Source organism: Toxorhynchites rutilus, chromosome 2, assembly GCF_029784135.1.
Source record: "Toxorhynchites rutilus septentrionalis strain SRP chromosome 2, ASM2978413v1, whole genome shotgun sequence".
NCBI classification, from domain to species: domain Eukaryota; kingdom Metazoa; phylum Arthropoda; class Insecta; order Diptera; family Culicidae; genus Toxorhynchites; species Toxorhynchites rutilus.
Genome location: NC_073745.1, coordinates 203,521,013 through 203,532,726, shown reverse-complemented (window position 1 = coordinate 203,532,726; position 11,714 = coordinate 203,521,013). Strand labels below are relative to the sequence as shown.

The window sequence follows — 11,714 nt, the reverse complement described above, 5'->3', positions numbered from 1 at the left end:
CTATATTTTTATATTTTTCCTTGAAAGCTGAGGATTTTTTACATAACATATCTCGATATCAGAGGTGCTATTTTTTTTGTTTTTTTAGATATGATGTTTCAAAGTAATCCGGTGGTTCGAAAAATCATTTTTCCCCCTTTGTCCAAAAATAACTTTCTGCAAAAAATCATAACATTTGAACTACTGAACCGGTTTTTATGATCGATGTATTAAATGGAAGCCAATAAGCAAAATTTGAGAAAATATCACACTTGCGGGAAGGATACTAGTAGCATAGTTCTAGTTTAGTCACATATGAATATTGATCGAAGACTTAAAACATGTTAAATTTACAAATTTATAACTTAAAAACGATAATTATAACATCTCCGATATCGAGATATGTTAGGTAAATAATCCTCAGCTTTCCATAAAAAATATAAAAAAAATATAGCGCTCCTATCTTTAAACGAGAAAGCTATGAAAAAATAACTCAATCAATAATTACAAAAACAAGAATTAAATTTTTTCGCAAAAGTAACATTTTTCCAAAGAAAAATAGCTCGTAAGCTTCAATTTGATATGTCGAAGATATGAGTCGGTCCAATAGTTCAAGAGTTATGTTTTTGTAGTGGGAAAAATGGGTAAAATTTGTTTTTCAAACCATCGATTAGTTTTGAAAAATCATATTTCAAAAACGAAAAAAATAGCATCTCTGATATCGAGATATTTTATGTAAAAAATTCTCACGTTTCAAGAAAAAATATAAAAAAATATAGCGCCCCCTAGTCCAAAGCCATGAAAACATTAAAAAACGACTACAATCAATAATTACGAAAATAGGATCCATATTATCTGCAAGTTCAATATTTCTCAATTAAAGCTCATTGGCTTCAATTTGATATGTCGATCATCTAAATCGGTTAAGTGGTTCGAAAGTTATAAATTTCTGAAAAAAGTCATTTCGGGAAAATGTGGAAAAAAATGATTTTTTGGATCACCCTAAAATGGAAATGGGCACCCCAACTTTAGTGATTTCTCACCAGTGAGAAATTCACAAGCGTTTACATATGCTGAATTTATTCAAGTTATATATACCAAGTCGGAGGAAATTTCTTCGACGAAAAATTCCCCCGACCAGAACGGGAATCGAACTCGAACACCCGGCATGTTAGTTATGACGCTAATCACTCGGCCACGGGAGCACATCTCCCTAATGTAAACCCGCTATTAGTTTCGCACTCAGATGTTTCATGGGTTCGCACTCGGGTTCACCAATACAACTATACTGAACTGTCAAGTTCCAAGTATTGTTTTGGAAAATCTAAAAAGAAAGACTATGAAAATGGAAAACCTGCTGCTTTTGCTTTTGTATTATTGGAATCGTAATCCAATTCGGATTCTGATTTTGAAGAGTATATTCGTGTAGACGGCATTAAGCTACGTGTGCTTTCATTGGGAGGTAAAAATAATGATGGATATTTAGGTGGATTAAAAATGCTTTCAAAACCAAAATTATTAATGAAAATTTACTTTAACGAATCGAATATTTATTTTATGTTATGATATAAGAGAAATTGAAAAAAAAAATTGAACGAAAACTGTGTCTGATGACGATTTTATATTATAATAGTAATTATTTGTGGAACAAACAGGAAATGCATCGACAAAAGTTTAAGTGAGTGAAATGTGTTAGGTAGGTAATCAAACAATATGAAGTAGAAATTTTCATTCAAACTTTTATATTTTTACACTGCACTTGGCCCTTCTGATATGATAAAGAATAATTTACCTCCCAAGCACTATTATCGCCACCAGACGTCGACACTGTACATTTGTCATCGCAAATATAAACAAATCAGACTATATATCGCGTAACTTTTGAAAAGGTCCAATGTAACATTTTCATCAACTCGAGAAAAACGAAGTTGAAGACCCGAACATTATTTCGCGAATTGTCTTAAAAGCTATCGATCTTTATCACTGTTTTAACCACTAGCTGTCTGAAATAACTCCGTAAAACCAATCATAATTGTTGTTCCGTGATTTAAGATTAAGGTTGAAGCCTCGGAGCAAAAAATGTTACATTGGACTGTCCGCGTTTGAACCTTGGACATATTACGTTGCACTATAAGGTAAGGCGCAAATTGAGACGCATATAGCGCGAGTAACTTGGTGCGATATAGCGCCTGTTTTTGTGGCTAATGAAAACAGATAGAACGGCGCAAATTGGCCAGATGACGCGAGATGGTGAAGCACTCGTGAGACACGACTCGCGCGACGTTGTGGCTGAACCACAGTTTCTCGTGCTGGTCATGCCGGTTGTGGTAGTTGTGTTGGTGAACAATCATATAGCGCCGTGGGTTTGACACTGTATGGCTGTACTGGTCGGGTGATTGTGTTAGTAAATAAATATATCGCGCAACTCTGTGTTAATCAGTCATTGTATGCGAGTGGCATGTTATTTACACCAAACTGCGACTCAATATGCGCTCCACCACGCTACGTTTGTGGCACGTATGAATCGTGTTGGTAGTCTCGCGTTCGCTTACGAGCGCTATACGCTTCTCAATTTGCGCCTAGCCTAAGAATTTGAAACTAACTAATAAACAATAATCCAAATATCAGCATTTCGTTCTAAAGACAGATTCTTATTAGTATCACTCGTTGAATTGCACTGAAATCGATAACAACACCTGTAATCCAAAAACGACCGGAGTACGACTGCGTGTTGTTTTGACTGCTTTGTTACTTCGGACGTTTCGGCCGTCGGAGGGAAGTGGCGTCCGAAGTAACAGCCGGGTGCTTAAAATCCGAATCTGTATATTGGATATTTCTTGTATCGGCGATAAAAAGATGAAGAAGATAGATACGTGAACGATTGTTTTAAATGTTTCTATGGTAGTTAGATACTCCTCCCCCTCTCTTTGGGGAGGCTACCATACAGATGATACACAAAATTCTGCATAACTCTAAAACTAATCAATCAAACGGAGCCAAATTTGGCATCTGAAGGTTTTTGAATACAAGAAATATTACTATGATGGTATGACACCCCTCCCTCCTCTGCAATGGAGAGGGGGTCCCGTAAAAATAATACACAAATTTCAACCAAACATACTCCAACTAAACATGACAATTGAAAATTTTCGGAAAACTCTGAAGGAAAATGGGAAAATTCGGAAAATTCCATTCGCATATGTTCTACAATTACATAGTGACAAGCGTTGTTAGTTCATTTGATGTTTGCGCTAACGAAATTGATTTTTGTTCGAAAGTGGAAATGTTACATGTTAATGTTATAAAACGCACTGCTATATCTTCTTCTATCTATTTAAATAAAAATGGATCGCCGAATGTGTCGATAAGAGCAAAACTCGTGAAAGGAATTGTCCGATTTATGGCTGTCTTTATTCTATCATATTTTCTGTATCAATCATTTATTGCATGTAACGGAGAAACATGTTATTTGCAAGTGGTTGGAAAATCTTGAACGAGAATTGTGTCTGAAAATAATCTGATATTATAATGACGAGTTTTGGTAGAAGTACTAAAAATTTTATAGTGAATGGTAATTTTATAGGGTAGATTAGAAAATCAATCGGAGGCGATCTGGCGTAGTGGTAACATCCATGCCTCTCACGCTAAAGGTCACGAGTTCAATTCTCACTCCCGACATTCTTCCAAAAATGGAAGTAAAAGTGACGAACCAGCCAAATGAGTTGAAAGTCACTATAATACAGATAAAAAAAAAGAAAATCAATCAATGAACAGTTCTGCGATTGGATTCATGAACTTGCGCTTAATAAGAAAACGTGGATGTGATAACGAAAAATAAATTTTGGGCGGGACGAGGTTTGCCGGGCCAGCTAGTTATTTATAAAGATTGCTGAAAGTTTTCCTTGTTAGTGGGTGAGTGGATGAGTATGAGTATGAAATTGTTATTCACATGAAATTCAACTATTTCGAACTTGTTTTATCCAGAAAAGAACCGTTGGGTTTGCGTGGTTTTGCAAAAGCAACTGATGATGTTTGATACATAATTCTATTTTGTTCTCGTGCGAATAATACACGAGATTTTTCATGACCACTCCACGCGGAAGCAGATTAGGAACTGATGGATACAATTGCATCGCGGAAATTGAATGCGCAAATCTTCCTTTGCTTGAACGCATTTGCAAGCGAGTAAAAGAAATCACAGCCTGCATGTATTCGCGATTATGGTTTCTCCAGATGCGTTCGGATTTAGCGTACAAAGGCCATTAGTCTAAAATCGCGCTTTTTCTGTTCACGTGGATATATGAGCTTGAGCTTGGGTAGACTGTACATTTCGTAGGTGCTCTCCGTGATTGTCCTGAACCAGCGAAATTGCACCAAAAACATTCACGCTTGGGAGTAGCAAATCATTCTCATTGTGAATCGGTTAATCAAGTTTTAAATAGTCAATAACGACGTCGGCCACGTCCTTACGGTCATTAGGGGAAGGAAAGGAAGGTTAGTATGATATTCGCCAGCCGAAGGCCAAAAGGGTCGCTTCTATAGCGTGGTTCCCTAGCGGTTATCAAGGAAGGGATAGTTGTTAGTGGGGAGATGTAAGAATCAGGATTTACTGTGGTGAATGATGGGATTAGGAGTTTATCCATTTATTTATTTTCATAATAACCATGAATAATAGCTATTACAACCATCCTCTTTAGGGGCTTTGGACCCTCTGCTCTGGTTTCAGGTTTTTTTCCCGGACATGCTACTAAAGAGATTCGTCATTCGCAGTTTGAGTTTTACTGTCCACGTGAACATATGGAGCCTCTTTTTTGGCTCCCCAGCGAAAGACACAACACGGTCAAAACACTGCGTCATATATTCCAATTCATTCTGAATCCGAATTAATGTTTTGTTATAACATTTTTCTCCAAGTGATTAATCATTGAATGTAATTAACACATTCTTTCAAGCCTGCGTCTCAATATGCGGACCACACCGCATTGCGTGTTGCGCGTGCTTGTCCTGTTCTTCGAATCATAATAGCATACAGGCGCTACACGCCACTGAATTTGCGCCTAAACTAAAATAATTCATACAACTAGCACTTTCCTTCTTTCAACCTTCTGCATTCTCGTGCATCTATCAAATTGCCGTAATCTATTGAAAACGAACCAATATGTACAAATCCTCCTCCCAAAAGCTTCCCAAAATAACACCGGAACAACATCCAACATACGGAAGACCAAAATTCTAAATATTTATTCGCAAGCATCGACCAGCACAAATTTAAATAAGAATAACACAATTCTATGTTTTAGGTACTCCAGTTCGATGTTTTTCAATAGGAATGTCTATCACTTTGACATCAACTGTGACGTTTACGATATTGGATTCTGCCTAGTGCTGTTACTGGTTCCATTGTGTATGCTGCTGTGAATTTGTCGTCCAAATTTCACCCGAATTCGCACAAACTGAGTTCTTTTGTGCTACATTAGGATTTTAGATTTTCACGTCCACGATGGCAAGTCAAACTCAAGGTATTCAGCAGCTGCTGGCAGCTGAGAAACGGGCTGCGGAAAAAGTTGGCGAAGCACGTAAAAGTAAGTGACTTTTTTTTTTCTTCTAATGTATGAGCAAATCTGATTCCTCTGATGAAAAATCAATAATATGTCAGGGTTGGTCGTTATCGCGAACATTTACTGGTTCGTTAGATAAGGAGTAGCTAATTGATTCTATTTTCTTGTCGTATTTTTTCACTTTAGGGAAACAGCGCCGTTTGAAACAGGCCAAGGAAGAAGCTCAGGAAGAAATCGAGAGGTACAGACAGGAACGGGAACGGCAGTTCAAAGAATTCGAGGCGAAGGTATGTGGGATTAGCATTGAAAGAATTATCCAATGAGACGATTCAATTGGATCAATGTGTATTGTTGTTTCCACTTGAGCAAAGCATTCTACGTTTATTCAGTGCAATAAAAAAATACAAGTCTGCTAGTGATGTGGCTGAGTTTCAAAATCTAGGGTTGCTCAAATTTGTCACAACTCAAACAAATGTTTTGTAATATATTTTTCAGCACATGGGAAGCCGCGAAGGTGTTGCAGCTAAGATCGACGCCGATACTGCCATCAAGATCGAGGAGATGAGTCGCTCGATCTCCAGCAATAAGCGTGCGCTGATTAACGAGATCCTGAATCTGGTCTACGACATCAAACCCCAATTGCACAAAAATGTTCAGATTGCAGCCCAACAGTAATCTTTCAATTCAACATTATACACATTTGGGCGAATTTGTAGATTTATGAATATTCGCTGATAAGCAGAATGAAGTTAATACATTCATGTCGCCGCGTTACTCGAAGTATCTTCAAACAAAATGCTGTAAATAATTGTTTCAGGAAATTACCATACATGTAACAATTGGCATCCCACTGTAACGTTGTTCACAATTGTATTATTTGTTATGAGTTTGTGATAGTTTTTTTATTCGTTTTTTTGCAAGATAGCGCCCAGAAAGATACCAATTGTATAGCATGCCATTCACCGAGGTTCACCTGTAATATTCGATAATACAAACTAAATCTACAAATTTATCACAACACGACAATATTCCTCGTTAAATGTTAATGTCTGTGCTCTCAATATATTTCGCTAAAAAATAGAGTGTATGAGATCGATATTCAAGACACCCCTTATCTTAAAATTGTGAATCTCCTGTTTTGAAATAAAATTGTCTTTTATGTAGAATCATTATTGAATGCTAATAGAATATCGATTTGTTATACAGCTACTGAAATAATGGGGTTTTGAAGCTATGTGATGAAAACATGAGAAAAAACCAGTGCTACATCATCGGAAATACAATACAGCCATGTATAGAATAAATTATGTCTACTATGGAGTGAATATAACGTTAAATGAGTGACACTAAAATTTCTTATGCGTATATCACATCCGGTCGTGATCATTTAATTCGAAAAGGAGGATCGGAAATTTTTTTGACGTAGAACTACGTCTTTCATTAAGGGTGCCAAATCAGAAAACAGGTCACGTTTTTATGAAATAAAGTTAACGTTGATAACTATTTTCGCCGTGAACGGATTTTGGCGATTTACATACTAAACGAATCGGAAATACCGTAAGATTTGTTTGATATGTTATACATTAGAATCCCCTGGTTTGTAAATGGTTAAAATTCATGAAAACCTTAAGCGTTTCTATTTTCCCTTACATTTGTTCTGTCCATTTGTGTGCTTTCCCGAACAAAGCTGTCAATAACGAGCAACTTATCGACGACCAATGGAGGGGAAATCGTAGGATTTAAAGTCTCCGTGAACAAAGGAAAAGTAGAAGAATGAAGGGGAATACTTGCCTAGAGTATAAACAGTGGATCTCGCTGAGGCAAACTTCCATTCGGCATCGGACTGTTGAGCAATCCAGTTCACTTTGCTTTCGCTGCGCTTCGATCTAAGATTGGACCCCACCAGTGGTAATCCAACTTGGATATACAACGCTTCGCGTAGTGTGTGATGAGCAAGAAGAAGAGGAAGGCAGGCTCGAGCCCTGCAAAAAACGAACGCATTGCCAGGGGCAATAAAACTTCGAGACAAGCGTCATCTAATGATGCACGCGATGGCGATTTCGGCGCGTCGGTCGAAAATGTAAACACAGTTACCCAGGCAGCAACCAAAATCAAGCTCCCCCCGCTGGTGGCGAAGGCGGTCGATCTTGACAAACTCATCAGCGAATTCGCATCGATTGGTGTTACATAAGAGTACAAGCTGTGTGGCATTATTCAGTCTTTTTCCAAGCAGTTAACATTGTTTGTTTTCCGTCATCATAAGGGCTTCGTTGGTGTCTTTGAGAATGCATCAATGCATTAAACTGAAGTTATGGTGAAGCAGGTATTAAGGTTGTGTGCCAAAAAAAATTATTTGGGGAATATCAAGCATCTTGAATGTCTTACTGGAATGTTATAATTATTTGGATTCGCGTGCCAGTCGCAAAACTGCCTTCAACTAGGATTGGATTTGCGCTAATATTGATCATAATGAAGCATTGCTACTATTTTCGAAGTTGTTATTAACGAAAAGAGTTTTTTTAGTCACCAAGAAAGTAAATGTCGTTCTGGAATTTTGTATGTGATTAGGTTTCGCTTGCCAGTAACAAAACTTCCTCCACTAAGGGTGACAGCTGCGCTTCTCCCAAGCATGAGAAAGTAATGCAACTTTTCTCAAGGCCTGTATGCATGCTATGGCGAACGCTTGTTTGGCGCTTGGTTTACGTTGTACGAACGATGCCTAGAGGTGCGATTCCTTTGAGGCAATACTAAATAACATGTAGCATGATATTTGATACTTGCAACGGTTGTCATTGTTGAAAAGTTGTTGTTGTTTCCATGCGATGCCAAAGATATATTGATGTAGTTATAAGATGGTGCTGGCGCAACATGTATATAATCGACTGTAGCCGAGTCTATGTAAATTGCGAAAAAGGCCACCGGAATAGCGTTCGAGGTAAATTTCCAATGCATTGACATGAAATAAATTGCGACATACGATCAGCTAGTGTATTGTTTTACGAGGGCAAGAATCAATCATCAATCAATTATCGTCAACTGATTCTACAATGAAAAAACCATTCCAGAGATTATTCTACTAAGCAGTTGTTTCTAAAATTTAACAGCATTATAGAATAATATCCGAAGGTAAAAACAAGCGATTTATAAAAAATAACAGCGTAGTTCTACGTCACAATGCGGTCGTATCTTAGACACAACCTCCTATAAATTTGTTTTATAACTTTGGTTTCTTTAACGCTAATAGTCAAAATTACAGCAATGACTTTCGTCAGAAAAAGGTACTAGTTCCAAACTAGGGATCTGGATAACGTGCAATAGCCGATTTGAACAGATTGCTTCCGAAAAGGTCTTACTCCGAATCGGAAAATTCGAACGTGTAATTGAAAATTTAGACAATTTTAGAACATCCTGAAAAAAAATTAAGTTTCTAAAGTCGCATTCAAAACCAGTTTCTCCTCTTAAGGTTGGATATTTATATTGCCTTATTGTGTTTGGAGTCGTGCACAAATAACGTAACGCGAGGGGGAGGGCGGTCGAGCTTGTGTTGCTAAATGTGACGTTATAAAATTCCATTTTTATTCCTAAATAAATTCACGCGCGGTGTTTTCTTTATCCGCTATTGTTTCACAGTATTTTCTATTTTGTTTTACTATTTTCGAGATATTCACGACAGTTCTAAAAGAATTCTGAACACTGGAGGTCGATGTGGCCGTTGAAGATGCATCATTGCGTCAATCTCAGATTGTAATCCGACGTAACTATGGGAAAGCCAATGTTATTCTAACCTCATCCGACAATGAAGGTAGCTCACAGTCGGATAGTGTGAAAAGACAAAAACTAAGCACTTCAGGTTCCAATATGAATCGCAAAAAAACAACAAGTGTACTCCAAACGAGTGAAATGGCGTCCAGTGGAGACGGCGTCCAAATAGCACCGAACGTGGAGACAAGTAATTCCTTTGACGTTCTTGCTGGTATAGATGACGAAACGATTGACAACAATGGCGATCCCCAAGCATCAGCTCAACACAAAAAACGTGTTCGATGCCCCCCTATCACCGTATTTGGAAAAAAAAACTCAAAGGATTTGTTTATCTTCCTGAAGCTGACCAAAATTCCGGATGGGAAATATCACCTCAAAGTTTTCAAGGGTGGAGTTTCAATCAGCGCCGTTGATGTGGATGTTTTCCATAGTGTCGTTGATGTACTCAAAAGTCACGAATGGCAGTTTTTCACTCATCGAATTTCCCATGAAATTCCTATCAAGGTAGTTCTTACTGGATTGCCTTTGTTTGAAATAAACGATCTGCAAAAAGAGCTGCTGGAAAATCAAGTGGTCCCACAGGACGTAAAGGTTTTGACGACAAAAAGCAATGATTATGCCCTTTACTTAATGCACTTTGCAAAGGGCCCTGTGAAACTTTAACAATTGCAAAAGGTGAAGACTCTTTTTAATACAATCGTCACGTGGAGATACTTCACTAGGAAATCATCGAATGTCCTACAATGCTATCGTTGCCAAAAATTTGGTCACGGTGCATCAAACTGCAACCTCGTATCTCTGTGTGTCAAATGTGGAGATAAACATCCTACCAACCAATGTAAAATTACGCCGAAGACTGGCAACGGAGACGAAACAAATTCTCATATCAAGTGCGCGAACTGCAGTGGAAACCACACTGCAAGCTACCGAGGGTACCCAGCCCGGAAAATGTACCTGCAAAACTTGCTGATGATGAAGGAAATGCAGGCAGAAAACAAATTCAGAAAATCAAATGCACCCTTACGTCGTCAGGACCCTATTCCGCGCTCAGCTGTAGTTCATAGTGTAAATTCAACGAACCATTCGAACCGACCATCGTATGCTCAGGTGCTGAAGCAGCCACCAATGTCCATCACAACCCCGTCCGCTTGCTCCGCGTGCGAACCCACAGTAAATTCCGACGTCTTCACATTTTCGGAATTCTTGTGTTTGGCGCGAGATCTGTTCGTCAGCTTAAAAGCTTGCCAGTCTAAGGAAGAACAATTCATCGCCCTATCGGAGCTGATGATAAAATATATTTACCATGGATAATTCACAAGCTCTGACAGTGATGTATTGGAATGGTAGATCCATTTCTGGAAAAACACTTGAATTTTTTGACTTTCTCGAGAAGCACTCGATTGATATAGCAGTTGTGACTGAGACGTGGCTCATAGTTCTTTCGAACAATTTGATTTCTATGTCGAAACCTAAAGTGATTCACGAACTGTCATCCGATCATTTCCATGTGCTATTTTCTATTGACATTGATGTCCCGTTCACCGATACTCTACAAACATATAAATGTTTCCATCGTGCTGATTGGCATCTCTTCCGGCGAATCATCAACCAACGGATCCACCTTCAATCGCCACCGTTCTCTCATTTTTCAGACATAAATGCAATTGATGAAGCAGTTCTACTTTTCAAAGATATTGTGATTTCCGCTGAAGCTTCTGCAGTTCCTCTTGTTCCAAGAAGAAACTGCCCGACACAAGCGATTCCGGAATCGACAAGACAATTAATTCACCTACGAAATAGGCGTAGAAGACAATGGATCAGATCAAGAGATCCGTACATTGCAATGATACTTCAGACTCTCAACAGGCGCATACGCGAAGAGTGCTCCCTCGCTCATTTTCAGAAATTTGGTGATACACTTAACAGTTTGCAACCCGGATGTAAGGATCTGTGGAAAATCAATAGAGCACTTAGAAAGAATTGCAAGTATAGTCCACCATTAAAAGATGGTGACAAACTCATCGCTGCTGCTTCCGAAAAAGCTGAATTACTATCCGTTAGTTTTGCCAAATCACATGCTAACTCACTTCCAGAAGACACTAACGTGCCGGTATGATTCAAGATTCACAAGTGAATCTCGTTCCTACCATGCTAACTCGCCCACAGAAATTTTGAATATTGTCAGAAACCTGAAAAACAAAAAAGCCCCTGGAGACGATGGTATACATAACGAATCATTAAAGCGCCTGCCGAGGAAGGCCATAGTGTTTCTTACGCAAATTTTCAACGCGTGTCTTATTTTCCGTCATCTTGGAAGCACGCCATCGTAACTGCAAGCTCATAAGGCGTCGTGCACAAATTACGTAACGCTAAAAATTAGGCTTTTGGACCACCTTCCCCCCACCCTATGTAACA

General features: G+C 38.5%; 1 protein-coding gene across 1 annotated transcript; it reads left to right on the top strand.

Annotated features, from left to right (window-relative positions):
- The first annotated feature begins 5,342 nt into the window (after positions 1-5,342).
- LOC129769070 (V-type proton ATPase subunit G-like) lies at positions 5,343-6,874 on the top strand. Its single transcript, XM_055771085.1, has 3 exons — positions 5,343-5,561; positions 5,724-5,824; positions 6,033-6,874. The coding sequence occupies exons 1-3, from the start codon at positions 5,480-5,482 to the stop codon at positions 6,210-6,212; spliced, it is 363 nt and encodes a 120-aa protein (XP_055627060.1). The 5' UTR covers positions 5,343-5,479; the 3' UTR covers positions 6,213-6,874.
- The last annotated feature ends 4,840 nt before the right edge of the window (positions 6,875-11,714 follow it).